We start from the raw sequence: 26566 nt of genomic DNA, 5'->3' as shown, positions 1-26566 counted from the left end.
ACTATCACTCTCTCTCGTGCAGAGCCCACATATCAGACGAGGGGACCAGTTGACTGACCGCGGTGGGGCAGCTGGATGAACTGCATGCCACCATGACTAACTAAGCTGATGGAGTCATCTCTGTCTCCTCATCTTACTACAGAGGATAACAACCTACTAAAGTCTGTGACATAAAAGGCACCACTTGTGGTTTAAAAATAGTTGTGGCCTGTTAAACTTGCATGTGATTCTTACTGTGCGGAGGTTCAGAGCCAAGAACAACTGTAGGGACTCCTATTACAGAGGACCCTTCGCCCCAACCTTTACCACGTAAACATGCTCATGTCCAGAGTAGCCGCTGCAAAAGCGAGACAGGCCTCCGAGTTGGCAACACACAAGTGCCATAAATGTGTCCAAAAGAGAAGTTGCAGGGGTGCCCAAAAACAGGATCTGCACATGGAAAAAACATTTGGGAAGTTTGCATTACATCACACTTCCCGCTAAGTGCCCCTGCCTTCCCAGCTCACTCCCGCCCTCTCCGACAGGCACCTATGCGCTCCGACTCCTCCCTCCACCGCCTCTACCGTGAGTATATATATCAACCCCAACACCTATCTGAGCTCAGGCAAACAAACAGGAGACTCAACCGCAAGACACATGACATCACATCACATCACATCACATCTCATCACAGCACCAACACAACAGAGCAAAGGGAATCAAGGCAACAAGAAAGAGCACCACAGTTTCTCACGGTAACTAAGTACAACTCCACCCAGCCATGTGGATCCGGTTTGCCGTGTGCCTGTGTTGCCTGGCAGTGGGCTGTCAGGGGCAGGACAGAACGGCGTCGCTCCGCAAGGCCAACAACGACTTCAGCGGCCGCTGCCAGTACACCTTCACCGTGGACAGCCCGGCCGAGTCCAGCTGCCCCCAGGCGGGAGCCGTGGGCACGGAGATGGAGGGCGTGGCGTCCCGGCTCACTCTCCTGGAGGCTCTGGTGAGCCGGATGCTGGGGGAGCCAGGGGCAGCGATGGTGGGTGAGGCCGGGCTGCAGACCGCGGAGGAGGTGAGCCAGCTCCAGCAGGACAACCAGCGGCTGAACAGGCAGGTGCAGGACCTCCAGAGGAGGCTGGAGGAGCTGACACTGGAGGCGGAGCAGCTGAGGGAGAAGCCCTGCCAGCAGCCCCAACCCTCAGGGGTCACGACAGGGGTCACGACAGCAGACAGCGGTGAGCTCCGGGGGGAGAGCAGGGGGAAGATGAGGGCAGACAGCGGTGAGCTCCGGGGGGAGAGGGGAGCAGGGGGAAGACGAGGGTAAACAGCAGGTGGAATTGTATGTCCATTTAATTTAGTTGAAAAGGTGCTACGCTACTTCACTGTGTTGTACAACACATCAAATGAGTATTTGCTGAGTAACATTTAATTGGGAAATAGTTGTGCTAATATTTGTCAATATATTCTCGTCCAAAATTAATCTTTTATTAATGAGATTCTGCTTAAGAATAGGTTTTACAATGACTATACATTGTATAATTGTATTGCGTTGTAGTTCAAATGGATATCTAACCTATCTGCCATGGTGTCAGGTTCTAAATGAGAATTCATAATTGATTGTGTGTGTGAGTGTGAGAAGACGTACTCAGCTGGAAATGCATTCATCCTAATCACAACAACCATCAAAGAGCTCTGCACTGTTCTGTGACTGTGTGTGTGTGTGTGTGTGTGTGTGTGTGCGTGTGTGTGCGGGCGTGTGTGTGTGTGTGTGTGTGTGTGTGTGTGTGTGTGTGTGTGTGTGTGTGTGTGCGTGTATGCCATCAAAGAGCTCTGCACTGTTCTGTGACTGTGTGTGTGTGTGTGTGTACGTGTGTGTGTGTGTGTGTGTGTGTGTGTGTGTGTGTGTGTGTGTGTGTGCGTGTATGCCATCAAAGAGCTCTGCACTGTTCTGTGACTGTGTGTGTGTGTGTGTGTGTGTGTGTGTGTGTGTGTGTGTGTGTATGCCATCAAAGAGCTCTGCACTGCTCTGGCCCTTCAAAGCCAATCAGAGGAACATAACAAATACTCGTGACGGGTTTCTCTCGGTGATACCATGTCTACTCTTGTCCTCCTCAGATCCTGCGTTTGGGAGCGGAGCCTTTCAAGAGATGAAGGCTGAGGTGTCAGAGGTGCCTGCCCCCCCTCAGATCCGGCAACATGGACAGAACCAGAACCAGAACCAGAACCAGAACGTGACCAAAGGTACCAAAGGACTCCAAAACACCAGAGCAGTGTGAACGAATAAGACAATTCAAATTCGATCCTAAATTCCCAATGAGAACATGATTACAAAATGACATAGTTACATACAACCACACACTATTTAGGTCGTTTCTATTCCAAACAACTTGGTAATTAAAAAATAACTGGGAAATGGGGTTTTGTCTTTATGTAATGACTGTACTCCTCAGGCTGTGGAGTGCTGGTGTCGGTGGACGAGCCTGTGACTCACCACAAGGTTGACAGCATCACAGGCAAATACGGCGTCTGGTTCCAGGACCCAGAGCCCGCGGGGCCCCCCTACGGCCCTAAGGTGGTGTGGCGCATTGAGGCGGTGGGCAAGGAGGTGAGGCAGCTCTTTGCCTACGAGGACATGGACCAGTTGGTGCGTGGCTTCCCCATGAAGGTGCTGGTCCTGCCGGAGGCGGTGGAGAGCACCGGTGCCACCGTCTACCGCGGCTCCCTCTACTACCAGCGCCGCCGCAGCCGCACCATCATGCGCTACGACCTGGCCTCCGAGAGCCTGGCGGCCCGGCTGGAGCTGCCTCACGCCGGCTTCCACGGCCAGCACCCGTACTCCTGGGGCGGCTACACCGACATCGACCTGGCCGTGGACGAGAGGGGCCTGTGGGTCATCTACAGCAGCGGCAAGGCCAAGGGGGCCATCGTCGTCTCGCAGCTGAAGCCCAACAACCTGGAGGTGAAGAAGAGCTGGGAGACCAACATCCGGAAGAACACGGTGGGCAACGCTTTCATGGTGTGCGGCCGGCTCTACACCGTGGCCAGCTACAGCTTACCCAACACCACTGTCAACTACGTGTTTGACACAGACACCGGCGAGAGCCAAGCCATCGCCATACCCTTCCACAACCGCTACCGCTACAACAGCATGATCGACTACAACCCGGGCAACAAGAAGCTCTACGCCTGGGATAATCACCACATGGTCACCTACGACATACAACTGGCATAGTATAACAACAGCCCTTAAGCAGACACAAACCCTCTGAATGACACAGACCGAAGCATTGCAAGTCACCTGGTGCCATAAATAGTGTTATATGCATTCAATCATCTCGTACAACCATGTCATGTCATGTCAGAAGAATTATTAAGGCTATCCTGGTTTGTAACTGCTTTAGTACAAAAAGAACTTCTTTGTGATGTATTTGTATATATTTTGTATTTTAAAAGCAAATTGTATGTACTTCTGTATATAGAATATTATGATTATTTACCTCAAATGTATTTTTGTATGAAAGCTATTGTAAATTGTAAACTGCTGTCTCCTTACACAAGCCATCTGTCATTCTAATAATTTAAATAATAAATGATTTAAAAAAAAGGGTTGATTGATTAGTGATTATGTCTTGTTTCCCTTTGTAAATAAATTAATAAATAAACATTATTGTGGAAGAAAAATACTATTTTACACTTCTAGCTATAGCTCCATGAGCAAGAATGTACTTGATTTCCACATAGACCCCTCAAACTCACGAGCCTGGCCATTACATAGACCGTAATCCTTACCTACCTCACAAATATCTTCTGAAACGCATTTGATAATGAATTTGGGAAAACAAATATTTCGTTGCAATTAATCAAAAAGATTTTGAATGCATTTATGAATTAAGTATGTTTTGGCTCTGATCTGACAGACAAGTTAGTTCTTAGAGAGGCTCCACATCTTGATTCGGGGAACTGATAGATCATGGGCGCCATCTTCTGGGTCTTTGATGGTATAATTAGGTCGAAAAAAGCTTTCTGTTTGTCTATGGCTTTAACACCATTCTAACCACAGTACATAGCATCCTGTTACAAATATAGACAACAACTTCTAGAGGAGTCACCACAGTCTCTGTTATTGCATTTCCACAAGCACAGCAATGCTTTTTGTTTTGTAATGATTCAAGAATGTGTGTGTGAACTGTGTCAGTTAAGATCCAACTGTGACCATTTTGTGATTCATATTTTACTCAAACAGTACTATATAACAAGTATGTCGAGAGAATGCTTAAGAGACATGTATTTATGAATTACTTTTTGTTATGCATGCACACTCTACCACAGACCATGTTTACTATACGCAAATTTGTTTTCTTTGTTAAAAAAACTTTTCTTCTGGATAAGGCTATAAAATCATCACATCTGGCTGACATATAGTTGTACTCTCTACAGTACAAACATCCCACTCACATCCAACAACTGCAAATCTGTGTCAAGTCCACAAAGCTGTGCTAACAGGTGATGCTACTAAACAACATTCCTCTTTTTCCTTCTCCTGGTGTGTCATTTCGCCACCACGCCACGTTTTTTTGGCATACATGCGCAAAACGCTCCGAAGCAATCCATTTGTAATTCCCCGAATTACGTCTCTCGGGAGCCGCGGATAAACTCCAGGGGGGGGGGGGGCTCAGTCACGCTCCGGCCAGTCTGTTCTGCAGGAAGGTCGTCAGGATGTCCTGCAGGCGCTCGGGGGACAACCAAAGCCTCTCCACCAGGCTGTAGTGGCAGTAGCCCAGCCCCAGCCCAAACAGCACGTCCGTCACGTTGCTCTGGCCCAGTAGGACCCGTGACAGGCCCACCAGCCCGGCCCAGGCCAGGACCAGGGCGTGCAGCGGGGCGGCGGCGGCGGGCACCAGGTGCGTGAGCATGAGGTGGGCGCACATGGCGGCCCGAGTAGCATGGCCTGATGGGAAGGAGAAGCGGTCCACCGCCAAGGGCATGAACATGTCTGAACGGCTCTGGGACGGAGGCCGGCGACGCACGATGGCCTTCACAATTCCAACTAAGGCCATGTCCAGCACCAAGGCTGAGAGAGAGAGAGAGAGAGAGAGAGAGAGAGAGAGAGAGAGAGAGAGAAAGAATGAGAGAGAGAGAGAATGTAAGTAACATACAAGGGCAAAATCACGAATAATGCCTCTCCAACTCAGCGCAATGCCAATTTGCAAGATCACTTAAGGATCCTTTAAATGTTTGAACTTGACTTTTGCAGGTGTCCATATGTGTGTGTCTGTGTGTGTGTGTCTGTCTGTGTGTGTGTTAACTCCCTGACCTCATACTTTCAACCCCCCTGAGGTGACACTTTTTGTGGGGTGGCTAAAAGGGAACATTTTTCCACTGTGGTGTCCTCTGTTCTCTCTGGAATCAGGCTGCAGCTGCCGCGGCCTGCTCATTGATAGAGCTGAGATAACTGGGTTATAAATGGATACCGCACAGGAACCACAGCTGAGGGATCACTATGTATTACAAACAACTGTAATTCCAGAGACTGCCGTGTGTTCACTGTGTCCAACTATATGTGAGCGTGAGTGTGTCTCTCTGTGTGTGTGTGTGTGTGTGTGTGTGTGTGTGTGTGTGAGGAAGGGAGGGTTGTACACAATTAATGATGACCAACCAAAAATCATTGCCAGCATTATATAGAAGCACATGTGTTCAAATAATTATGGGATAGACACAGGCTTTGGGATAATAATACGTCATTGTTTCCCTGACTTTCACTGACAACGTTCGATAAGAGAATGAGGATTTGAATATGTAATATGTGAAAAGCAATGTCATCAAGCATAGATCCAGCAAGCATTAATTCAGACACCGAGCACACACTGTTCTTGCAAATAAAGGAGAGCAACATGAAGTGCAAACACAGGTATTTGCATGTAGGTAGCCACAAGTATAACTACTTACCCATTAAAAGGTTTAACATTGTCTCCAGGTCAGCCGCTGAGTCGCTGTGGACCAAACCATAAGCCGCGCTCATAAGCCAAGGTACTCCGTGCCCGCTCACCTCCACCAGTTTTACAAGTGGCCTCATGCTGCCCAGCAAGGAGTCTTCGCAAGTACAAACACCAAGTCGTTTCGAAAGCCATAAGTCAATAGCTAGTAAAAACCTAAAAGCAATGGTGAGAAGAGATAAATTGAGTCGCTTTGCATTGTCCTGAGACTGTGTACCAATAACGAATGCAGACGCACTAGAAAAACTCGAAGCACGGCGTCGCGACGAGTAATCCACAGATCTACGAGGGGACACTGCCCCGAAATCAAATCTTCCATTGACACTGTTACCACAGATTCCTGAAACACTGCCACTTCGACTGCCGTTTCTTCTCGCTTTCGGTGATGGCATCTTTAAAAGTTGCATAAAATAACTAAATAAACTATAGGCTAAATTGTGCATACAAAGAAGGCTTACGGTGTGGGAAATGACCTCGCAACCTTAATTCAAATACATATTTGAGCAACTACATATGATGAGGCTACTCCCCTGTGTAAATGCCTAATCAACATTGCCGGTAAAAACCCATGGGCAAGGGTGATGCTGCTGAGCGCTTATAAGACCAGCTATCACGTGGTAAAAGTACAGGCGCCGCAGTCGAAGAAGTATAACGGCACCTGAACCCCACGATCCAGCATCAGACCACCCCAGTATTCGAAAGGCAAAAAAGTAAAGTTGTGCCAGACTAAGTAGACCTATAATATCGGTGTTTTCTATGGGTTTAAACAACCTGCAAGCGTCTGATTTATTTTTCCAACTGCCCATTTTAATAGTGTAGGCTACTTGTCACAAGTTGCGTTGCACTGCAGCCCTATGACGCACAAATGTCCCGTTAATACCACCCATCACCTGCACGGACGCAACCGGATGCAACCCTCAACAAGCCATTTGAAGTTGTCAAAGCCAACAGAAGCACAGAGGCTCCTATCAAGCTGTCGCGATGCCTGTCTTATTACTAGGGGACATATTTCCTAATTTCGAGGCCGAAACTACAATTGGTACAATAAATTTACACGATTTTTTGGGAGATCGGTAAGTAGGCCAGCCTATTTGCCTCTGGACCATTCCTTTAAATAAATGCTTCTGCAGAACATTAGCCATTAATTTACAATCAGCCAATCTCTGAAGTCAAGACAATTTGTGATGATTCCGTGGACTGTTTCCTATTTCCCACCCTCAGAAACAAGGTAGTTTAAATTCGACTAACATGAGAACGAACGTTGGAGCTTCTTTGGCAAATGGAACACATTAATGTAACTGTAAGTTAAGCAAAGACGACCCAGCGAACTGGTAATTACTTCCCCCATCTACATGCCTCGCGTAACAGGAACTTTGCTGAAATGAAGCGCCAAAATTAGTTTATATGGATCTGAATGTATATGGATTGGCTAATGGTTTTCTAAAACTGACGTGAATTCTCAATCTGCGTTCGAGAACAACACCGCGCTTTCTTTCTCACTTTCTGTCGGTGCGACTTTGCATTTGATCCTATGGTTTGCCGTGATCTCGGGGCTGCTGTTGTCTCAGTCAAATAGAATGCTGATGCTAGAACTGCATCGTATGTCTGTGGTTTTGATTCTGATGTTAGGCTACACATAGTACGTTTCTTGCGCAAATACAAACGTTTTACAATGAGAAACGCAAATATGTTTAGCTTCTCTCTAATACTGAAACTGTCCGAAATCATCTTATGGGACACTCGTAGGTTTCATTGTGTGTGTGTGTGTGTGTGTGTGTGTGTGTTTTACGTTTTACTGAATAATGGACAATATAATTTGCATGGACGGACTATGAAACCATGGGCCCCTGGGCCTGGACATGTAAAAGGCCACCTCCCCTTTTTCTTTCTTGTCGTTTTTCTATTTCTTATGTAAAGTAGTATTTATTGTTACATCAGGTTTTTTTTAGAGAGATAGATAGATGGATACTTTATTAATCCCGAGGGAAATTTAGGTCATCCATAGTAGCTTATACACTTACTCACAGACATACATACATAAATCACATGTTCACAGGGAGTGGGGTGTTTACAGATACAGGAATGGATCTGACCCTATGGTACATTGTGCATAGATTGGTAAAGTGTTGATGTCCACGAGAAAAGTGTTCTTGTGCTGCAAGTGAGGATAGTGCAAGAGATAGTGTTCATGTGCTTGTGTGGATAGTGCAACGTTCTTGTGCTTTTGTGTGTGTGTTTATTACTCTTAGCTTGACTGTTCTCTCCCTTGTACGTCGCTTTGGACAAAAGCGTCTGCTAAATGACTAAATGTCACCTTCGCGCAGATTTGAGTTTGTGAAAAGGAGGAAACACATCGTCGCGGAGGGAGGGAGCGGGGCAGTGTCTAGCATGCCGACCACGCCACCCCCTCCCCACGACAAAGTTTTGCAATATTTTTCACATGCAAAAACAAAGTTTTTTCCGGGTAAAAGAGGACGCCTGGTCACCCTACATGACAGCAACTTCACGCAGAGGCTCTGGCTTAGGGGCCCCCTGACCTCATGGGCCCCTGGGCCTGGGCTCGTTAGGCCCGTTCAGTAATCCATCCCTGATCATTTGTATAACAGATTGGTTTGACTTTTAAACACATCGTGTCTTCTACTACCTCTCCATAGATGGGGCATCCTCTTCTCGCACCCTGCAGACTACACTCCTGTTGTACTACAGAGCTAGGTCGTGCTGCACAACTGAGTGAAGAGTTCAAAAAGCGGGCCGTCAAAATGATAGCTTTGTCTGTCAACGGCGTTGAGGACCATCATGGGTGGATAAAGGTATCACACCCTCCAAATACAATCACAACTACACAGAATGAGTTTTTTGTTTACCAATCAGTTGCAAACATTCATTTAATCTTACAGATAATGGGTATATGAGTCCCTTGTGTTTGGGGACAAAGGATAAATAAGATACAGCATACCTAAATAGGCGCCTTTACAAAAGCAGCGCAAAATCAATTTCCCTGTGACTGAAGTCATGACGAACTCCATTATAATTATTCATAGGACATCATAGCTTACAATAATGAAGACCCTGGGTACACATTACCTTACCCCATCATAGCGGACCCCAAGCGGGACCTCGCCTTGGCCCTAGGTATGCTGGATCCAGATACCAGAGGCAAAGACGGCATGCCCCTCACTGCCCGATGTGTGAGTAAAGCCAAACATCATCTGCTCTTTTCTCACGTTTCTTTGACAATGTAATGGAATGTTTTTAGCTAAGCATTGTTGTTTCCTGATGCACGCTATGAGATAGACAATTAGGATAGTAGTTAAAGCAACAATATGCCACAATTTGACACTTTTTGAGGTATGGTTTTATAGGCGACTGGTTTTGGTACCATCCTCAAATTCATTTTGATAGCATATGGTCGTGTGAAGGACAGATACACACCTGTGTCTTTCCCACTAGCCATCAAGGATATAGAGCAGTTAAACCGGTGTACATAATGAGTGTAAATGCCAGCTGCTTATCAGCACAGGGGTTTGAAGGACTTAATTACCTTTATAGCCAGAATATGCATGGCTAAAACATCTGTATACATTAACCTTTGTTATGGTCCTTTCAGTAATGATGCCGTAACCAATTGCCTTCCTAACAAAGCAACCTTCCACAGGTGTTTATCATTGGTCCTGATAAGAGGCTGAAGCTTTCGATCCTGTATCCAGCCACAACTGGTCGGAATTTCGACGAGATCCTTCGGGTCATTGATTCCCTACAGCTGACAGCTAAGAAACGGGTGACCACGCCAGTGAACTGGAAGGTGAGAATGATGCCCGACGAGAAGCGGTTCCTGTGACTTCAAAACTGAAATTGTCTGTGTGTGTGTGTGTGTGACCGTGTGTCTGAGTAGCACACATTAGGTCATTGCTCCTTATCAAGGCAGGTTGTTACACTTATCAAGTGTTGCAATTTGTTATTCACTGGAATTCAAGCTACACTACACAGTGTGCCTCTCAGAAGCTTAGGTCATGACAGCACTAAAGTGGACCAACAAACCTGAGTAGACACATGCACTGTAGATATTAACATTACATCTTAATATTTTGATAAATGATTAACCTGACCTTTTTTTTCCTCTTGGGATTGGGAAGCCTGGTGAAGCTGTCATAGTTCACCCCAACGTCACTGAGGAGGAGGCCAAAGCTCTCTTCCCGGATGGTGTGTGCACAAAACAACTCCCATCGGGGAAAAACTATATGCGCTACACACCGCAGACTTGACAAAACACCTGGGAAAGCATACCTGACCTCAAGACCCAGGAACAATATTACACACTGTGACGCAGCGTTCCAGATGTTGAGTGGAGATATGAGAGCAGACTCTACATGTTAAAATAGCTGAAATTATGAAGCCTTTCAGCTAAAGTCTAGCTACTGATCCTGAGATGGAGAAACAGCTTTTAACACTTTGTGCCTTTCCAAGTAATGTGGTCTTCAAATAAACAGTGATTAAATGCAATAGGCTGTGTGGGTGGTGAGTTTATTTCTGGGTTCATATATGTTATTATATGAGTTGATTTTATGTTTTTTATACTGATCTTAGACCGGAGTACTGAACACACTAATAAGCTTTTATATGAATGTATAGTAGTGATCTACACACATCTAATTGCTTTGTGTCTGTAGCCATAACATTTCCTTTTTAGTCTTGTTGTCCTCCCCACTCTGTGTGGCAGTCCTCTGGTTCTAGCCTCATGTAGTAGGCTATAGGTCAGGATGCAGGATGTCAGGATGCAGAACTAGGATGTTGTTGTTCAGTGATGATGGTGTAGCCTTTCCAACCAGGGCTAATACTGAGACGCAGACATCAGGACAGGCATAGACATATATACATGTATATGTGTCTATGAGGACAGGGCTCCTGACCACAGGTCTGGTCAGGTCAGGTCAGGTCAGTGTGGCACCAGTAAACACCAGATGTGGTTCAGGGGCAGAGTTAAAGCATGTGGGCGTGAGTTGAGGGTGAAAAAACAAATAGAGAAATGTAAACAACCAACTATAGGTCAGATTTTGTACGGCAGTTGGGCACTGTTGTGTATCCTGCCACCCTTGCTATCCTAACTAAATTTGCATGCACCATGTCAGCCAACCATAACTAAACATAAACAAAAATTTCCAGACAGCCTCTCCTTCTATATCATATTATGTGAATACTGATACTGATAAAGTGGCCACATTACCTACTGTTAATTGTCCACCCAAATTTACCTTTCTATCCTTTTATCAAATTGATGTTTACTAACCAAATTTTCTCTCTCTTATAGCGTGACCTTTGCTCGCAAATGCTGATGGCTGTGGAAACACTGTTCCTCATCACCATGTCCATTAAGTACATATACGCATATTGGCAGCTGAACTGTCATACACCTGCAGTGTAAATAATTTCTGTTCCATTACTCTACTTACACCTGTAATAGTAACCTTACAAGCACACTGTATACCCACTAAGGTGTTCTACAATACTTGAATGCTCTCTCCCCACCTTATCCACTATCAGTTTTGTATTTATCATGTTTATACCATGTTATGTTTGTATGTATTGTGTGCATTTACCTCATCTATGCCCCCCCCCCCCCCCCCCTTTTTTTTTCTATCTCTACTTCTCTTCCTGGCAGGCTCAAAGCAGATGCCCCCCCCCCTTATGTCGAGGTTCTGCTTAAGGTTTCTTCCTGCTAACTGAGTTTTTCCTATTTTCATTGACAAATAGATCAGCCTCTCTTGTGTTAACTTAATGGAAATTTCAGAAACGGCCTCTTGGGTATTGCCTCATTACCCGCTACTCTTGGACAAACATTTTGTCCAAACCAACATTGAAGGTACAAAAAGTCATTGGCTACAGATAAGTTCAGGCAGTTAAAAGAGGAAGCTGCAAATTGAGGAAGATAAGAGGTCAATAGTAGGCTGTGTGTATGCCACAATACTTTTTAGAATTGTGGTCCGTTACTGGCTACAGTAGGATGCATGTCTGTTTAATAACATTATATATACGTATATATATAAAAGAGCTTCTGTCTGATGTGTTCCATTGGCTCAGCTTCAAGGGATTTGTACAGTAGTCCTACCATCAGGACAACCCCAGACACAGAAGGCCAAACAACTTGCTCCGATCTTGCCCTGTGTGATGAGCTACTGCAGCAACTGCACTCGTTACAGAGCGCTGGACCTCGGGGGAGGCCAGGGAAAGAGCGCTGGACCTCGGGGGAGGCCAGGGAAAGGGGGAAGAAAAAGCGAGAGAAAGAGACAAGGAGAGCAATTCCAGTGAACCAGTGAAAAAAAAAGCATATTCACTAAAATAATTTATTATGATAAAATCGCATTTAGTAGCAAATTAATCTTGGTTGCTGTCCCTTATAAAACCACAATTCCATAGTTTTGAGTTGCCCAGCTGAAAGATTTTTACAGTGTGAGTTTCATTGGAGAACTGTGCCCTGGTATAGAAATGTCAGCTGTGCCACTTCTGGTTGTGTGGGGAAGCCTGCCCACTGCTCTCTCTTGGTCACTCTTGCATGAGAAGAACACACTCCCTCTGGTGGGCAAACAGCCGCAGAAACACACGGAATTTCCTCCTGTAGAAACTGTAAGACAAAGTCCACATAATATTCCTCTTTTTCTTGGCTTCAATAAATTAACCCTTTAGCCAATTGAAACACTTTGCACTGTGCACTATTCGGGTGTATAACAATAAGAAAAATACACCATAAGACAAGGAGGAATTAACAGAGGCTTTAGTTATGCCTATGGCCACCTTGCCATACCATTAATGCTCTTGGTCAGGTCAAAGCAATCTACTGGTGATATTGTGGAACATGACATTACATTTCACAACAGTGTACTCACTTGTCTTGCTCAAGATTTGGTTTTACAACTCTTCCGACTTTTGCCATTTTCTCCATGGCTTCCTGAAAGACAAGTCAGGGTCAAGAGCTGCGGTTTGTAAATGTGACATTGCAAAATGGGCTAATATAATATCAGTTTTTACTTTTTCCTAGATCTTCCTTCAAATGCTGTCAAATGCGTATTTGTTTCCCTACATATGTTGTGTGTTGTCTCTGAATGTTACTATGGCAACAGGGCTATAACGAAACTGAACTGATTTTGACTATTCAGTATTCTGAAGGCCCATTCCCTGTTGTCCCAGCTAGCTAATAGCACTCCATGCAGCAGATTGGGTGTAATTATTCTTTGAGTAAGGTTAATTTCTCTCAGAGTTGTGCCATACCGGGATGGACCTGTAATCAAATGAGGCGCAGGCTCCTAAGATGGCGGCTCCCACCAAAACAGCCTCTTTCTCAGCAGGCAGGACCACTGGCAAACCTACAGAAACAAGCCTTATCATTACTTATATGAGGCACCATTTGTTTATCAGCATTATCTGGACATGCGCTCAAAGTGAAAACATTCTCATCGCGTGTACACTACCATGGACTGACAAAAGTTCATCATGAGAACTCAAAAGAAGGCACAAAGAAGAAGAAGAAGAAGAAGAAGAAGAAGAGGCTCCCCAGCCACCACTAATGTGTGAAACACTGTGAAAGACTCTGGCAGAGGCCCTCTTTCATGGAAGACTCACACCACAAAGCTCTTAGGCCTCTACAGTTTACACTGAGTTTACACAGAGTTTACACAAGTCACACAAGACACTTCACAGATCTGACAGACATTCGGAGCATAGAGGCACCTAAACCAAATTAGCTCACAGTTAAAGTTTAAAGCTCTATTGTGATCCGCTGAAGAAGAAATGTGTGGGCCAAGCACCATAGTACCTAACTAATGTACCTACATGAACTGCAGTCTCATGCTGATTGTCAACACTTACCTGTAGCGTTAGCGTGCATCTGCACAAAAAGGGCATTCTTACTCAGCCCCCCACACAGGAAGAGGGTTGTGATGCAATGTCCTGCTTCCTTCATGGCCTCTAGAATGTGCCGGGTGCCAAGCTGAGAAGTGATGAGCATAGGATCATAGGATAGGACAACATATTTTTCAGAAGGGCTTTCGAATGTCTCCAAGGCTCACATGAAAGGTCTTTCACACGAGGATTATATTACTCACAGCAATAGCCTGAACAGTTGCCAGGTATAACAGGGCCAGGTCATCCAGGGTCTGGGACAAGGAGAGTCCAACAACCTACTCATGAGAAAGATAGTCGTCTGAGTAAGTAAGGCATATCCTAATGGATATAAAATGCTGAATCCAATTATATCAGTCACAATTGTTTATATGGTCAAATTTAAACGCGTACTTGCTAATCTATTAACAAAGTCTGCTGAACTACAAGAATTCCACATAAATGTCTTGCAAAAAACTACACATAGCTGCCTCCAAATGTGAAGCAACATTCATGCACTAGACAAACAGGAGAGAATGCACAGAAAGTACCACATACTATAGAGCAAGAGGCTTAACCCACCACACATTTAGCAAGAGGCTAAACTCACCACACATTTAGCAAGAGGCTAAACTAGCAAGAGGCTAAACTCACCACACATTTAGCAAGAGGCTAAACTCACCACACATTTAGCAAGAGGCTAAACTCACCACACATTTAGCAAGAGGCTAAACTAGCAAGAGGCTAAACTCACCACACATTTAGCAAGAGGCTAAACTCACCACACATTTAGCAAGAGGCTAAACTAGCAAGAGGCTAAACTCACCACACATTTAGCAAGAGGCTAAACTAGCAAGAGGCTAAACTCACCACACATTTAGCAAGAGGCTAAACTCACCACACATTTAGCAAGAGGCTAAACTCACCACACATTTAGCAAGAGGCTAAACTAGCAAGAGGCTAAACTCTCAAATATATGGTGCTTTCTGTGCACCACACTGTGATTCAACACATGATAGTTTTCATGATAGATATTTCATCCCACCGTATCAACCCTTTTCAACAGAATACGGTATAATAACACACCAAATGCAATGCAAGGATTGGAAAGGCAGAAAGCAGCCTGTGGTTGACTCAGACATACACAGAGTGATATGAAAGTTCATGCATGCTTAATTCATATTCCACACATGCATCTGGTGTCCACACAGGCATATGAGACACATAACTGTCTTCCCAATAGAGAGCTTCTTGCGATATGTGTGATACATAACTAGAAAGTATAATATAAACAGAGAGCTTCTTGTGATATATGTGATACATAACTAGAAGTGTGAGGCAGATCCTCTCTTCCCTCACCATGCCTTTCAGAGTGGGGTCGGCAAGAGGGGACCGGTTGCCATGGAAGTCAGGCCACACATGCAGACTGGTGGTTAACTGGTCCAGGTTAGCTGGGTCTTTGGCCATGGCCTCCAGATGTTTGTTGAGGTAGGAGTAAACGCTCTCTTCACTGGGTAGGAAAATAACAAAGTCGGTGGTTAGGATGAAGCTCCCCGACATTTAAAAAAAAAAAACACAACTGCAAGATTCTAAAAGAAGAATCGAATGGTGATTTAGCCATTTATGCACTAACCTTCTCTCTGCTTTCTCCTTTAACTCTGGAAAGGCAGCGTGACCCCTCACCATGTGGTCAATCTGCTGACAGAAAAGTCTATGTACACACGGCATAACGAAGCACCAAGGCATTAAGGCTGTATAGCAAACGTCTGATTAATCAGCACAGCATAACCAGCACTGACCAGTCTTCCAGTGGCACTCTGGCCGCCTTCATTCAACCACAGCGCTGGGACCATAGCAGACCGGTAAGGTCCCCAAACACCTGGAACAAATATGGGATCCTGGCTTATCTACCAGGAAAGGAGAAGGAAAGTCCATGGCCATGGATTAAAGACAGTTGTGCATCAGTTTGTCTCAAGCAGGGATTAAAAAACAAAACGCGATAAAAAAAAAAAACGTACCGCCATGTGACAAGATGATGTACCACAAATCATGGCCAAGCGTGAGGTCAGAGGTTGGTGTTCACACGGCAGGTGAAACCCGGTCACGTCAGCCCCGATGACACCTGTTAAAGGAATTTAAAGAGCATAGAGCATTTAAAGAGCATGTGTTTCCATAAAAACAGAAATATGAAACTTTGACTTTAATCAAGTATGGTTGTGTGTTAATCATATGCCTTTGTTAGCCGAAACATGACGTTTCTGTGTCTGTTCTTAAGTGCTGACGTTTCTAACTCTGTGTATGTGCTTAAACGTGTACTTTATGTGTGTGTGTGTGTAAGCAAGGGCTGATAAGAAGAACTAGTAGTCCTTCTTTTCTGCCTTGCTGATGCATTACGTTGGAAAAAGCATTGTAAGATGACCTCGGACGTCAGAGACCCACCACTTGGTTATTCCTCCCTCCCTGTGTTTTGGCGTCAGAGAACGCTAACTTCTTTCTATATAAACCTTGTGTGATGTGTTTAATTTGGCTTCTCTCTCGTCTGCTGCAGTCTGGGAGTGAGCCCAGGCTCTCGCTCTCTCTCTCTCTCTCTCTCTTTCTCTCTCTCTGGCCTGCCAGGACGTGGGGGAGCCCAACAAGCTTGTTGTTGTTGGATAAATATACTTATATGCAACTCCGGAGTCCTGAGGTAACTTGAGTGAATTTTCACTCAACAATATTGGAAAGTATATTCAACCGGTCCAAGAGCTTTGATAGGGCAAAATCAAACTATTAATGATATTAAGGTATTCTGTTCACAGAGTGGTCAAAGAAAATGGTGTAGAGCCTCGGTTCCCAAACTGGGGTACGCGTACCCCCAGGGGTACGCAAAGTGGTTCAGGGGGTTCGCGGGGAGAACATTTCCGCGATAACAGAAAACGGACGGAATTCGCAGAATGTAACGTTTGAAACAGAATTGCAACTTTCAGACGGAAACATCATTTTGTGCATCAAAATCGCCCAAATTCCCCTGTATTTTGTCCTGCAATGCTGTATTTCTTTCTTATAAACACAACAACGATCGCAACGATGAACAAGCATTAATTAGAAAACAAAACCACTGAGAAAATGTCACGTCTGTGCTGAACTCCGCTCCGGCCACGCCCCCCTATTCAACACAGACCTCCATAGCCTGTCAAATTAATTCGCTCATCTTCCCAATCGCCTGCAAATAATGTGTTTTTAGTCTTCTGTTCTGTTGATGACTGGCAAACAACAACCTTAGAGGGTTTGGGTCACTTGTGGCACATATTATTCACTCATTTTAAGCCATCAATCTACCTCTCAATCAACAAAATGAGCCGAAACTGAATAAAACGGAATTAAACTAAAAGGTGAAAAGCCTAGGCAACATGTAGCTGGAGATTAAATGTCTGAAGGGGTACACGACTGTAAAAAGTTTGGGAACCACTGGTGTAGAGTAATCAATATCCTACCACCATCTTTGCATCCCCTTCGATGCACTGCCAGGCTATCATTTGTTCGATCTTCCTCTGCATATAAGATAACCATGGAGCAACAGAGGCTACTCACCCAACCCTCCAGCATGGGCGTCTATGAGGCTGGCAGCCACGGCTGTGCCAGGGAGGAGCCCCATCTCCGCAGCTGCTTCCTGGGTAAGCCCTTTGCCCACTGCAGTCCCAGGGTTGCAGGTGAGGGCGCCTGTTTGAGGAGAATACCCAGAGAGATGAGGGGGTACTTAGTAAACAGGTAGGTCTGCTAATGAAAATTCCCAAGGCACGTTATTACAACGAAGATGTAGGCCTATGTCCTCCACAAGTCTTGCTTACGTGGCTTTAGATAGTAAAGTATCTACTGAGTCTCAATGTTTTATGGTTCTTTGACATGTAAATGTCCAATTACTTAAATTGATTTTAGCAAATCAACCACTTCACTTAAGTTCTCACAAAGTTCATATTTTTTAGCACTGGACTTCTAAAGACCAGTCTGCAAATCATGGCACCTATTTTGGAGTAGTTGTTTTCCAAAAGGTCCTCGAGTCCAATACTGGTCCAAAATGTGTTGTCCCATCCTTCCGGGGGAGAATAGGTCCACTTACAAACTAAAGTGCAAAGGGATCTAGGAGACAAGGGAGATTTGTGTACCATGAGCTATGAATGCAACTCGTTCATAGTTGATAGCAGGGATACACTTAAAAGTTTTCACATAAAAGTTCCTAAAGCTGAACAGAACATACTGTACGTTATATCATAATGACTATATAATATGATTCAGTTATACTGTAAAGACTTACATCATGACTCAACATAATAGGTTATATCATACTGAATCAAGACTGCCAGTGACGCTGACCTGGCTAATGATCCAGTAGCTTTCCAAGACAGAAAATCTGGGAGATCAAAGAAGTGGGCCGCTTCCTTCCAGCAACTCTCTTTAAGGTTCTGAAACAATGGAGAAACATCTTTAAGGTTCTGTAACAATGGATAAACATCTTTAAGGTTCTGAAACAATGGAGAAACATCTTTAAGGTTCTGAAACAATGGAGAAACATCTTTGAGGTTCTGAAACAATGGAGAAACATCTTTAAGGTTCTGGAACAATGGAGAAACATCTTTAAGGTTCTGAAACAATGGAGAAACAGGTTGCCATGGAGAAACAGGTTGCAATTGGGTTATTTCTTACACTGAGAGAAATGCGCTTGTGACCATGATAACATCATAACTGTTACCCTTCAGTGGCATGTCTAAACTGATCCCATAGAAAGACACATGGTCAATTATCCCCATTATTTATTTATATTCCCATGTAGTATATCTGAAATACTGGAAGAAAAGTAGGGGGAGAGCTTGCCTTTTCTTTCCTGCCAATGCAATGCAATGCAATGAATGTGAGTCATCATAGTCAGGGGAACAGTGGGTATTCTATTTACCCACCGACCTTTCTGCCCTTGGTAGTCTAGGCTTCTTTGACTGTGTATGAAGTTGCTATCTTAGAGGTGGAGAAATTGGGAGAGTCATGAATAAGGCAGTTAGGAAATGACTTGGGTGCCATGTTGTCTAAGTACTGTAGCTTTATATGGAAAGGGAATTTTGGAGTTACCAATGACCAGCTTGGTGGAGGAGTTCAAATGTGCTAAGATCAGCCTGGAGATGACTTTGTCAGAGTCTAAGGATCCAGCAGTCAAGAACACTGATCCAGTGGTAAAAACAGGGAGGAAGTAAAATCCACGAGAAGCTGTTCAACATGCACATATCACATTACAGATAGATATATCATTAGGCAGGTACAGAGTGGAAGAGCAGGGTTTGAGCTATGTGACAGTTGGAAAGTATGTGGTAAGGCTACATTGCTGGAGAGGACATTTACATTACATTTAGTCATTTAGCAGACGCTTTTGTCCAAAGCGACGTACAAGGGAGAGAATATTCAAGCTACGAGCAATAGAACCTGGTGTAACAATAAATAAATAGGAATAAAAGAGGAAGCAGATAGTACCTAGTTTTGTTTGCGAGCAAGAAGAGACAACTGGACAAGCAGCAGTGACTTCTCAAGCCAAGCAAGGGGAATTGAGAAACTGGCATGGTGCTGCTGACCACACTAAATAATTAGTTTGAGCCCCTTATGAAGTCCTCCCAACTCTGCAGAACCTCTGTCAGTGGGTGGGTGAAGACAGAAGCTGCAAGTTGTGTTTGGGTGTTGGCTCATTAAAATATATTTTGTCTCGATATAAAACTAGCCTGACCCGGAGTCGCTACATGTGGAGACATAATCAGGTTTTTAAAATAATTTGCATGTTTGTCTGAGAATAATTGACTTGAGGGTTAACACTTTGCCGGTTAATGACAGGGACGGTAGGATTTATTTTGTGTGAGAGGGGCGGAAAAGTGGACACCAGGCACGTACAAACAGGACTGGCAAATGGTTTTGGCTGAGGCCCTTGCAGACTACTTGGGGTCGTAAATTAACGTGAACTAAAACGGAGACACATGCAATCTTGTCGAGGTGTATCTTGAGGTTGTCGCTTCTGGTAGTGGCATGTGTTCTCACCAATCATAAGTATGGAGGGGAGTGGCTCTGGGATGCCAGACACCAGTCTTCTGGAGATGTTGTGGCCTAATTCAATGAAACAGTGATGAAGTAAGGTGCCTGCTTGAAAACCCCAGTGAAATGCCCACAAAGTCAGATTTTTTGATGTTGTTGCATCCTGCTGCTCAGGTTTTATGGTTGCGCAGGCATGTTGCAGTGTGAAGGAGTGCCTTTACGGATCCCAGCTACAAAGTGCGGAGTGTGTTGCGGCTGTCTCCAGACAGTTTTGCATTGTTGTTGTATCCTGCTGCTCAGGATCTATGGATGGGCAGTTATTATATTCGTTAGGCTGCTGGCTATGAGTATTTGCATGTGACAGTGAGAGGATTAGCCGCTGTGGGAAGTCCCTAACCAATAACATAAGGGATTTAACATCTTTTCCTGTGTATGAAGAAAAGTTCAGCCTATGCACTACTCACAGGAATTGTGAGGTATATTTTGTAAAGGGCAGCCCAAATCTGGGAACGCTCAATCGATATTATTGGCTATAAGAAAGGCTAAAATTGCGATAATCAAGCTTTCATTGTTTGTTTAGATGTCGAGAAACATAGTGTGGTGTTTTTCTCCCTCTGCAGGCAGCCATGAGTGTGTGCCTGTTTCAGATGGGACTATTGATTAAACTCATGGCACCCCTGAAGCTCCGCCAGTGGAGCGAACGCAAAAGTATTTCAGAAAATGAAATTCCCACCATGTGCTTCTAGGGGCCTCATAGCTAGTAGTGTCGGCTGTGGATGTCATGTCACGCTCAGGGCTCCACACATAATGCAAAGGCATCAAGGAAATGGCCTATAGGGGGGGAGCTGTGGCGCAAGCAGCAGCATCCCTGTACCATCCCGGTCTGAGTCCGACTCGCGGTCATTTCCCAATCCCTCTCCCGATCTCTCTCCAGCTCACTTCCTGTCTCTCTCTACTGTCCTATCTGATTAAAGGCATAAAAGCCCCAAAATAAATCTTAAAAAATGAAATAACAAAAGAAATGGCCTACAGCCACAGGTCTGCACCTCTTTCAGCCACAGTAGCTTTGGGGGCTGCATTTCTGGGGACATCACGCCACCCACTCCCCTCAGGACCCTGTGGCCGGTGTCAGTGATCCGAGCCGCTTGCTCCGCAGCCCTGTGGTCCATCCACATCACCACGTTCCTTTCACACACCCCTGCAGGGACAAGAAGGAGGCCTTCAATAAATCCTGCATGGAGCATATTTAATGGTGTATAATATCATAAAAGTCAGGTGGAAGGGAGGCAAAAAACCCAATGCTGAATTTGCGCTGCTTACCGTCACAGTTAACGGCGACTGGTTTAAATCTGTGGTCCAAAACCACCAGGGAACAAGTAGCATCAAAGCCAATGCCTTTGACTTTGATATTTTCAATGCCCTGGGTCACTTTCTGTCAAGTCACATGTTGCCTTATTAATATTATACTTGAGACATAACTGTTTTTGATATAGTTCAACACAACATATTGGGGAAAGTTGAGCTCACTCTAACTGTGCTGCAGCACTTGGTCCAGATATCAGATGAGGATTGGACGTAATGGTCAGGATGAGGCTCCCAGATGTGGATCGGTTCTTCGGCCATGTCTTTTACCTGCCCATCACACGTGACAAGTGCCGCACGAACGCTGGCTGTGCCAACGTCTACTCCTACATAGTACCGCTCCGTCGAACTCTGGACACTCGCCATCTAGCTAAAGCAAACATTAATTGCGAATTTAGGGTTTTCCCAAGATTGCAGTACTCGCTTAACAATTCATAAATTATAACATGTTAATTAACATACAAATGTGATTTTATTTGTTAGTATGCAATGCAATGGCATTCTCAGAAAGAAGTCTATAAATGAAGTGTCCGTTTTTTTTCCATCCGATTACGATGGATAAGCAATGTATCGTTAACAATTTAAATCACAGCTACCCACAGGGAGCATAAGCTAATATGCTGCCGTATTTAAGCCTGGCTTGCAATGTTTCAGTAGGCTAAGTTAAGTTTGACCACTATGAACCCAACGTCAAAGTAGAGAAAAACTAGATGGCTTAATAACTGTATATATAATTGTTTTGCTGAGCGTTTTCTTACCATGTGCAGACCACCGACAGTCAATGTTGGTCATACAATGAATGATTTGGAGCGATACTTAAAGCCAAGCATAACAATCTTTGTACTCTTACGGGTCCCATGAAGGGTCAAAAATGGCTGTGGGTTCGCTAAAATAGTAGCCTAAATCACTTGACAACTTGGTTTGTTGAAATTTCAAGAGACCTTTCATCCCCTTAGCTAACTCAAAATCGAATTCAACTATATTTAGCATTGTGTAGCTTTTCACGAATACTGGGCAAGGTGGAGTAGGATACATTTAAATTTTATATTGTACGACATTTATATTGTTGGTAACATAACCATGGCATTCAGTCATATCACGTTCTTAACTGTATTTATTGTAAGCCAATTCTCAAAACACAAACCTGACCCATAGCCGGTTAAAAATACACCCATTCAATTCAAGAGTGTCTAGTATTGTAGGCCTGTGCAACTGTAGGCCGAATAAATGGATGAAAAGTTGATGAAGTGTGCAGAAATAAAGTGAGATATATGAAAGCTGAGAAGATGATCACACTAGGCATCATCATTTAGGTGAGAGTGAGGTGAGCTCAATCTGTCAAGTTGAAGCACAGCAGTTTATTCCAGAAGTAAATGCAGTTGAGAGTATGACCTCTTAGTGGCAGTGGTAATTGCAATAAATATGAATAATTTTGTACTTCGTGAGGAAATGTAATTACTTTGTTGCAATACAACAAGAATGCCTTTTATTAACATTATCTGTGTACAAAAGCCCAATGTCAGATGACTGACTAGTGGACAGGTGGAGGACAATAAGTGAGCAAAACCTGGTGAAATACTATCACCATATAACAAATTACATCCTTGACAGTGTGAGTTGTACGGCCAGTTGACATCAAACACATCAAAGCGAGTAGACACAATGGTATAACAGTGTGTCTACAAAATGATTATTGCACAGACAATAAAGCTCAAGCATCTGACAAGAGACAAGTGCTGTATGAAAACTTCAGCCATGGAGTAAAAGCAGCCACCTGGCCAAAAGTTTTTTTTTTTTTTTTTTTTTTTTTGCCACTCCACTATTGAACTTCCTTCACAAGTAAATGAAAACCGCATCTATCAGAGGAATCAATGCAAGAGGTCAGAGTTGTTGTCGACTTGTCTTCCCAAGACAGGCCATAGTGACTTGCTGGAACATTCCAACTCTGAATTCAGACTGAACGTGTCAAATGCCTTCATTTGTTTGTTTCACTGCAGCCAAGGTAACCAACAGACCCATGCGCCGTCTTAAAATCTTCACTGAAAATTCGTCCTGGTCCTGACAAGCTGTCTATGAAGTTTATTCATATTTCACATGCATGCACTAATTTCACCATTGTTCCACCTTGCTACCCAAGAAACTTTCATAATACCGTCATACAATTAAAAATGTGGAATACTTTGTCAAAATACATATCATGTGAATATATATACCCCATTAAGTGAGAACATGTAAACAAATATAAACAGTATAAATATTGTATCAAACAATCTCTTTATTGTCAAGGAAAGCTTAAGGAATTAAAAAACAAACAAAAATATAAATGCAATTTAGTAAAAACCTGTATAACAACAATGTATATATAAACGTATAGCCCAACTACATAACCCTAAAAAGCAGTAGCTAAAAAAACACACCACATTTCTAGCTGTATAGCTCCTCTGATGCAAAGTAGGAACGACAAAACTACCAGATAGGATATTCATTTGGGAGAGACAAACAAAATGGAAGATTAAAAGGTATCTCTTGGCTAGAATGGCCTCTACAAGTCCAAGATGACAATACTCTGTATTGTAAAGAAAGCAGATGAATGACAAGGGCGAAATGAAGAATAAATGCCAGAACGACAAACACCTAAAACAGCAAACATGAAGTTCAAGCCTAATAGGGCTACGTGCTGTTCATTCTCTATAAATTGTTAACATTTACCAGGTCCAAAACAAAGCTATATATCTGTAGCTAACTGTAGAGGCTATGGTTCGCCTGGACTAGAAAAGCAGGTTTGGGATTTTGACATTATCTTAGGGGTAAAAGCACTGTTAAATCTGTGGCAAAGCAGACGAACCTACATTTTTCATACAGCACGATAAAATGATACATTGTTTCAAGATACATTTAAAGGGTAGGCCTACTCCCGCGCATTTGTCTGAAAAATAATGTTACATTTGCCACAAATGGTCGTTTGTGCCCTACAGTTTACCTGAAACACACCATTCCAAATATTTATGCAATATTTACGCGTTATTCTGAAATATAGGACACTTTGCCTCAGTCCGTGTAAACTATGCGAAAACACGACGTAATCCCATGGTGCATCGCGAGTAAGGCATTACCTAATCCCATGAAGCACCGGGCTAAAGGAGGGTGGTCCATCGTAAGAGTATAGGAACCAACAAGTAACGCCCATAGTAGTGAGTCAAACCAATCAGAAGTCTTAAATATGACATCATTGTTATTTTCAGAGTCAAAGCAGCAGTGCTTCTTATAAAGTTTGACTCCACGTTGGAAGTAGAGTGAGAGAGCGAAAACAGGGCCGGGACGGCCTTCGACGAAGTTTTTTTTTAACCTACTTGTCAAGTAAGAATTGAGATCTTATGAATTGTCTGTCTACCGCCTACCAGATTTTGACATAAGCTATCTAGGCTATGCGTTCCTCCCAGGTTTCAAGAGCTTAGGATAGACATGTAACATCGAAATTTCATTGGATATAAAGGGCGAGAAGAATTGATCTAAGAAGAAACGACTCAACGATTGTTATCTTTTTATAATTATACCTACCAAACTAGAAGAATCCAACAGTCGGACAGGAGTGATCCGCGTTCAAGCTGTCGTTGAGTTCACGCGAGTCAATATGGAAGCCACATTCTATGACGAGTCTCTCAACGCACCCGTGCCTCCGCAACAAAAAAATGTTGGATTTGGATATAATGCTAAAGCGCTAAAGCTGAACATGACTCTAGATCTTAATGATCCTATGAAACACTTAAAGCCGCACCTTCGCGCCAAGGCAGTGGACTTACTGACATCACCCGACGTTGGGTTGCTTAAACTGACCTCGCCGGAATTGGAGCGTCTGATAGTACAGTCTTGCAATAGTTTGACAACGCCGACTCCATCTCAGTTCATCTCTTCCAAAAATGCCACCGATGAGCAGGAGGGCTTTGCAGAAGGCTTTGTCAAGGCACTTGAGGAGCTACATCATCAACAACACATGCCCGTTATGGATTCCTCGGGTCAGGGGATGCCCACATCCACCAACATGGCACCTGTGACCTCAGATCAGGGAAACGTATCGTTGAACAATAATTTGCGAGTGGATCCACCAGAATACTCGAGCCTGGGTTCCCTCGGCCGCGCACCTGCCTACGCCGACTCCAACTCCATTGTGAATTACGCAGCTATGTCCCCGCAACACGCACCAGGCCTTCGAGTGTCATGCCAACACCCGCTACAGCAGGCGTACAAAGACGAGCCACAGCGAGTTCCTGATATGAACGGCGAGACCCCTCCCATGTCTCCAATTGACATGGAGAACCAAGAGCGGATCAAAGCAGAGCGAAAGCGCTTGAGAAACAGGGTGGCCGCGTCAAAGTGCCGGAAAAGAAAGCTCGAGCGACTCTCGAGACTGGAAGAAAAAGTGAAATTCCTAAAAACTCAGAACACAGAGTTGTGCTCAACAGCTAACATACTGCGAGACGAGGTGGCGCAGCTCAAACTAAGGGTCATGGATCATGTAAACAGCGGCTGCCATCTCATGTTGACGCAGCGGATAAAAGCTTTCTGAGCGGGACTGTGAACATTTCATGGACTTATAGACAATGTGTTTTTGGAGATAGCCAAGTATTTAACGTAGCACTTAAAAATCTTCAGCACATAGATTGGGTTTCCTCCATTTCCTTATAGCCTAGTCATAAACTGCAATGACATCTCGAAAGTGTATTCTCTTGAACATTTGACCTTGTCACCAGCAAACTTCTGCAGTAGGCATTCTGATTTTCCTGGTTAGAGGGGAAAATAACTAACCACATGAAAAGCCGATTCGTTTCTGATTGTAGAAATTTCATGTTGGGTCGGGCGTTTGGAACTGATAATCTTACAATGCTGAACTTTTGTTTACAATTTTGTTAATAAAAGAATAATCCGACACTGAACTCTTTCGGTATTTAACGCATTTGATTACATTTCGTATTTTCAACTAGTTTCTTATTAGCTAAGTGTACATTTGTAAATAATTTGTCTGGTTTTGTAATGTTAATCAATACTAGCTATATTAGATTGTGTATTGCATATTGAAAACTAAAACACAACTGATTTCTGTTACAGAAATTAATATGAATGATGACTTAAGAACATCATTTGGGTCATTACAGCAAATCCACTTCAGTAGACTTCATAATTTCTTGGATGTTCTATTTACAACAAACTGTAAAACTAACTATTTACTTTAATCTCACATACCATACAAAACGTATTCAATTTTACTTCAGTACAAGACAGAATATGGGCTTCGACTCGAGTAAGTAATACTGTGGACAATGGCCATCACT

The 26566-nt window shown here is 43.8% G+C and overlaps 5 protein-coding genes across 9 annotated transcripts; 3 read left to right on the top strand and 2 right to left on the bottom strand.

Annotated features, from left to right (window-relative positions):
• The first annotated feature begins 523 nt into the window (after window positions 1–523).
• LOC105891350 (myocilin-like) lies at window positions 524–3800 on the top strand. The gene is made up of 3 exons (XM_031563139.2): window positions 524–1211; window positions 2092–2217; window positions 2427–3800. Exons 1-3 carry the CDS (start codon window positions 761–763, stop codon window positions 3206–3208), a joined length of 1359 nt encoding a protein of 452 aa, XP_031418999.1. The 5' UTR covers window positions 524–760; the 3' UTR covers window positions 3209–3800.
• An 847-nt stretch (window positions 3801–4647) lies between these two features.
• On the bottom strand, window positions 4648–6503 carry LOC105891319 (phospholipid phosphatase 6-like). Its single transcript, XM_012817483.3, has 2 exons — window positions 5923–6503; window positions 4648–5047 (listed from the first exon to the last, which is right to left on the bottom strand). Exons 1-2 carry the CDS (start codon window positions 6410–6412, stop codon window positions 4653–4655), a joined length of 885 nt encoding a protein of 294 aa, XP_012672937.2. The 5' UTR covers window positions 6413–6503; the 3' UTR covers window positions 4648–4652.
• A 350-nt stretch (window positions 6504–6853) lies between these two features.
• Window positions 6854–10469, top strand: LOC105891318 (peroxiredoxin-6-like). The gene is given in 6 exon segments (XM_012817482.3): window positions 6854–7042; window positions 8624–8661; window positions 8664–8779; window positions 9011–9157; window positions 9625–9771; window positions 10103–10469. Coding segments are annotated over 6 exon segments (669 nt in total). The 5' UTR covers window positions 6854–6950; the 3' UTR covers window positions 10232–10469.
• Window positions 10470–12293: 1824 nt separating this feature from the next.
• On the bottom strand, window positions 12294–24880 carry fggy (FGGY carbohydrate kinase domain containing). Of its 5 annotated transcripts, none has more exons than XM_031563034.1 (16): window positions 24798–24880; window positions 21405–21609; window positions 21198–21309; window positions 20924–21075; window positions 18189–18277; window positions 17839–17954; window positions 17409–17537; window positions 15857–15960; window positions 15638–15745; window positions 15472–15533; window positions 15165–15348; window positions 14063–14137; window positions 13827–13947; window positions 13230–13324; window positions 12848–12909; window positions 12294–12585 (listed from the first exon to the last, which is right to left on the bottom strand). In XM_031563034.1, the coding sequence occupies exons 2-16, from the start codon at window positions 21603–21605 to the stop codon at window positions 12507–12509; spliced, it is 1689 nt and encodes a 562-aa protein (XP_031418894.1). In that variant the 5' UTR covers window positions 21606–21609; window positions 24798–24880; the 3' UTR covers window positions 12294–12506. The 5 variants fall into 5 exon arrangements, with proteins under 5 accessions (XP_031418894.1, XP_031418891.1, XP_031418893.1 ...); XM_031563031.2 differs by lacking the exon at window positions 24798–24880 and adding an exon at window positions 24220–24463; XM_031563033.1 differs by lacking the exon at window positions 24798–24880 and adding an exon at window positions 21998–22383.
• Window positions 24871–26170, top strand: LOC105891385 (transcription factor AP-1). Its single transcript, XM_012817558.3, has one exon. The coding sequence runs from the start codon at window positions 24871–24873 to the stop codon at window positions 25801–25803; it is 933 nt and encodes a 310-aa protein (XP_012673012.1). The 3' UTR covers window positions 25804–26170.
• Window positions 26171–26566: the final 396 nt, after the last annotated feature.

Source organism: Clupea harengus, chromosome 25, assembly GCF_900700415.2.
Source record: "Clupea harengus chromosome 25, Ch_v2.0.2, whole genome shotgun sequence".
NCBI lineage: Eukaryota > Metazoa > Chordata > Actinopteri > Clupeiformes > Clupeidae > Clupea > Clupea harengus.
Note: the sequence above shows the minus strand (reverse complement) of the source record. Positions and strands in the feature narration are given on the sequence as shown.

Excerpts from the sequence above, each read along its gene's own strand:
- LOC105891350 (XM_031563139.2), top strand. The coding sequence starts at position 761 with ATGTGGATCCGGTTTGCCGTGTGCCTGTGTTGCCTGGCAGTGGGCTGT. Across the intron at positions 1,212-2,091 it reads GGTCACGACAGCAGACAGCG|ATCCTGCGTTTGGGAGCGGA; the intron begins GTGAGCTCCGGG and ends TGTCCTCCTCAG. Across the intron at positions 2,218-2,426 it reads GAACCAGAACGTGACCAAAG|GCTGTGGAGTGCTGGTGTCG; the intron begins GTACCAAAGGAC and ends TGTACTCCTCAG.
- LOC105891319 (XM_012817483.3), bottom strand. The coding sequence starts at position 6,412 with ATGCACAATTTAGCCTATAGTTTATTTAGTTATTTTATGCAACTTTTA. Across the intron at positions 5,048-5,922 it reads AATGTTAAACCTTTTAATGG|CCTTGGTGCTGGACATGGCC; the intron begins GTAAGTAGTTAT and ends TCTCTCTCTCAG.
- fggy (XM_031563030.1), bottom strand. Across the intron at positions 18,278-20,923 it reads AGCTACTGTGGCTGAAAGAG|AACCTTAAAGAGAGTTGCTG; the intron begins GTGCAGACCTGT and ends CCATTGTTTCAG. Across the intron at positions 17,538-17,838 it reads AAACAACTACTCCAAAATAG|GCGCCCTCACCTGCAACCCT; the intron begins GTGCCATGATTT and ends CTCCTCAAACAG.
- LOC105891385 (XM_012817558.3), top strand. The coding sequence starts at position 24,871 with ATGGAAGCCACATTCTATGACGAGTCTCTCAACGCACCCGTGCCTCCG.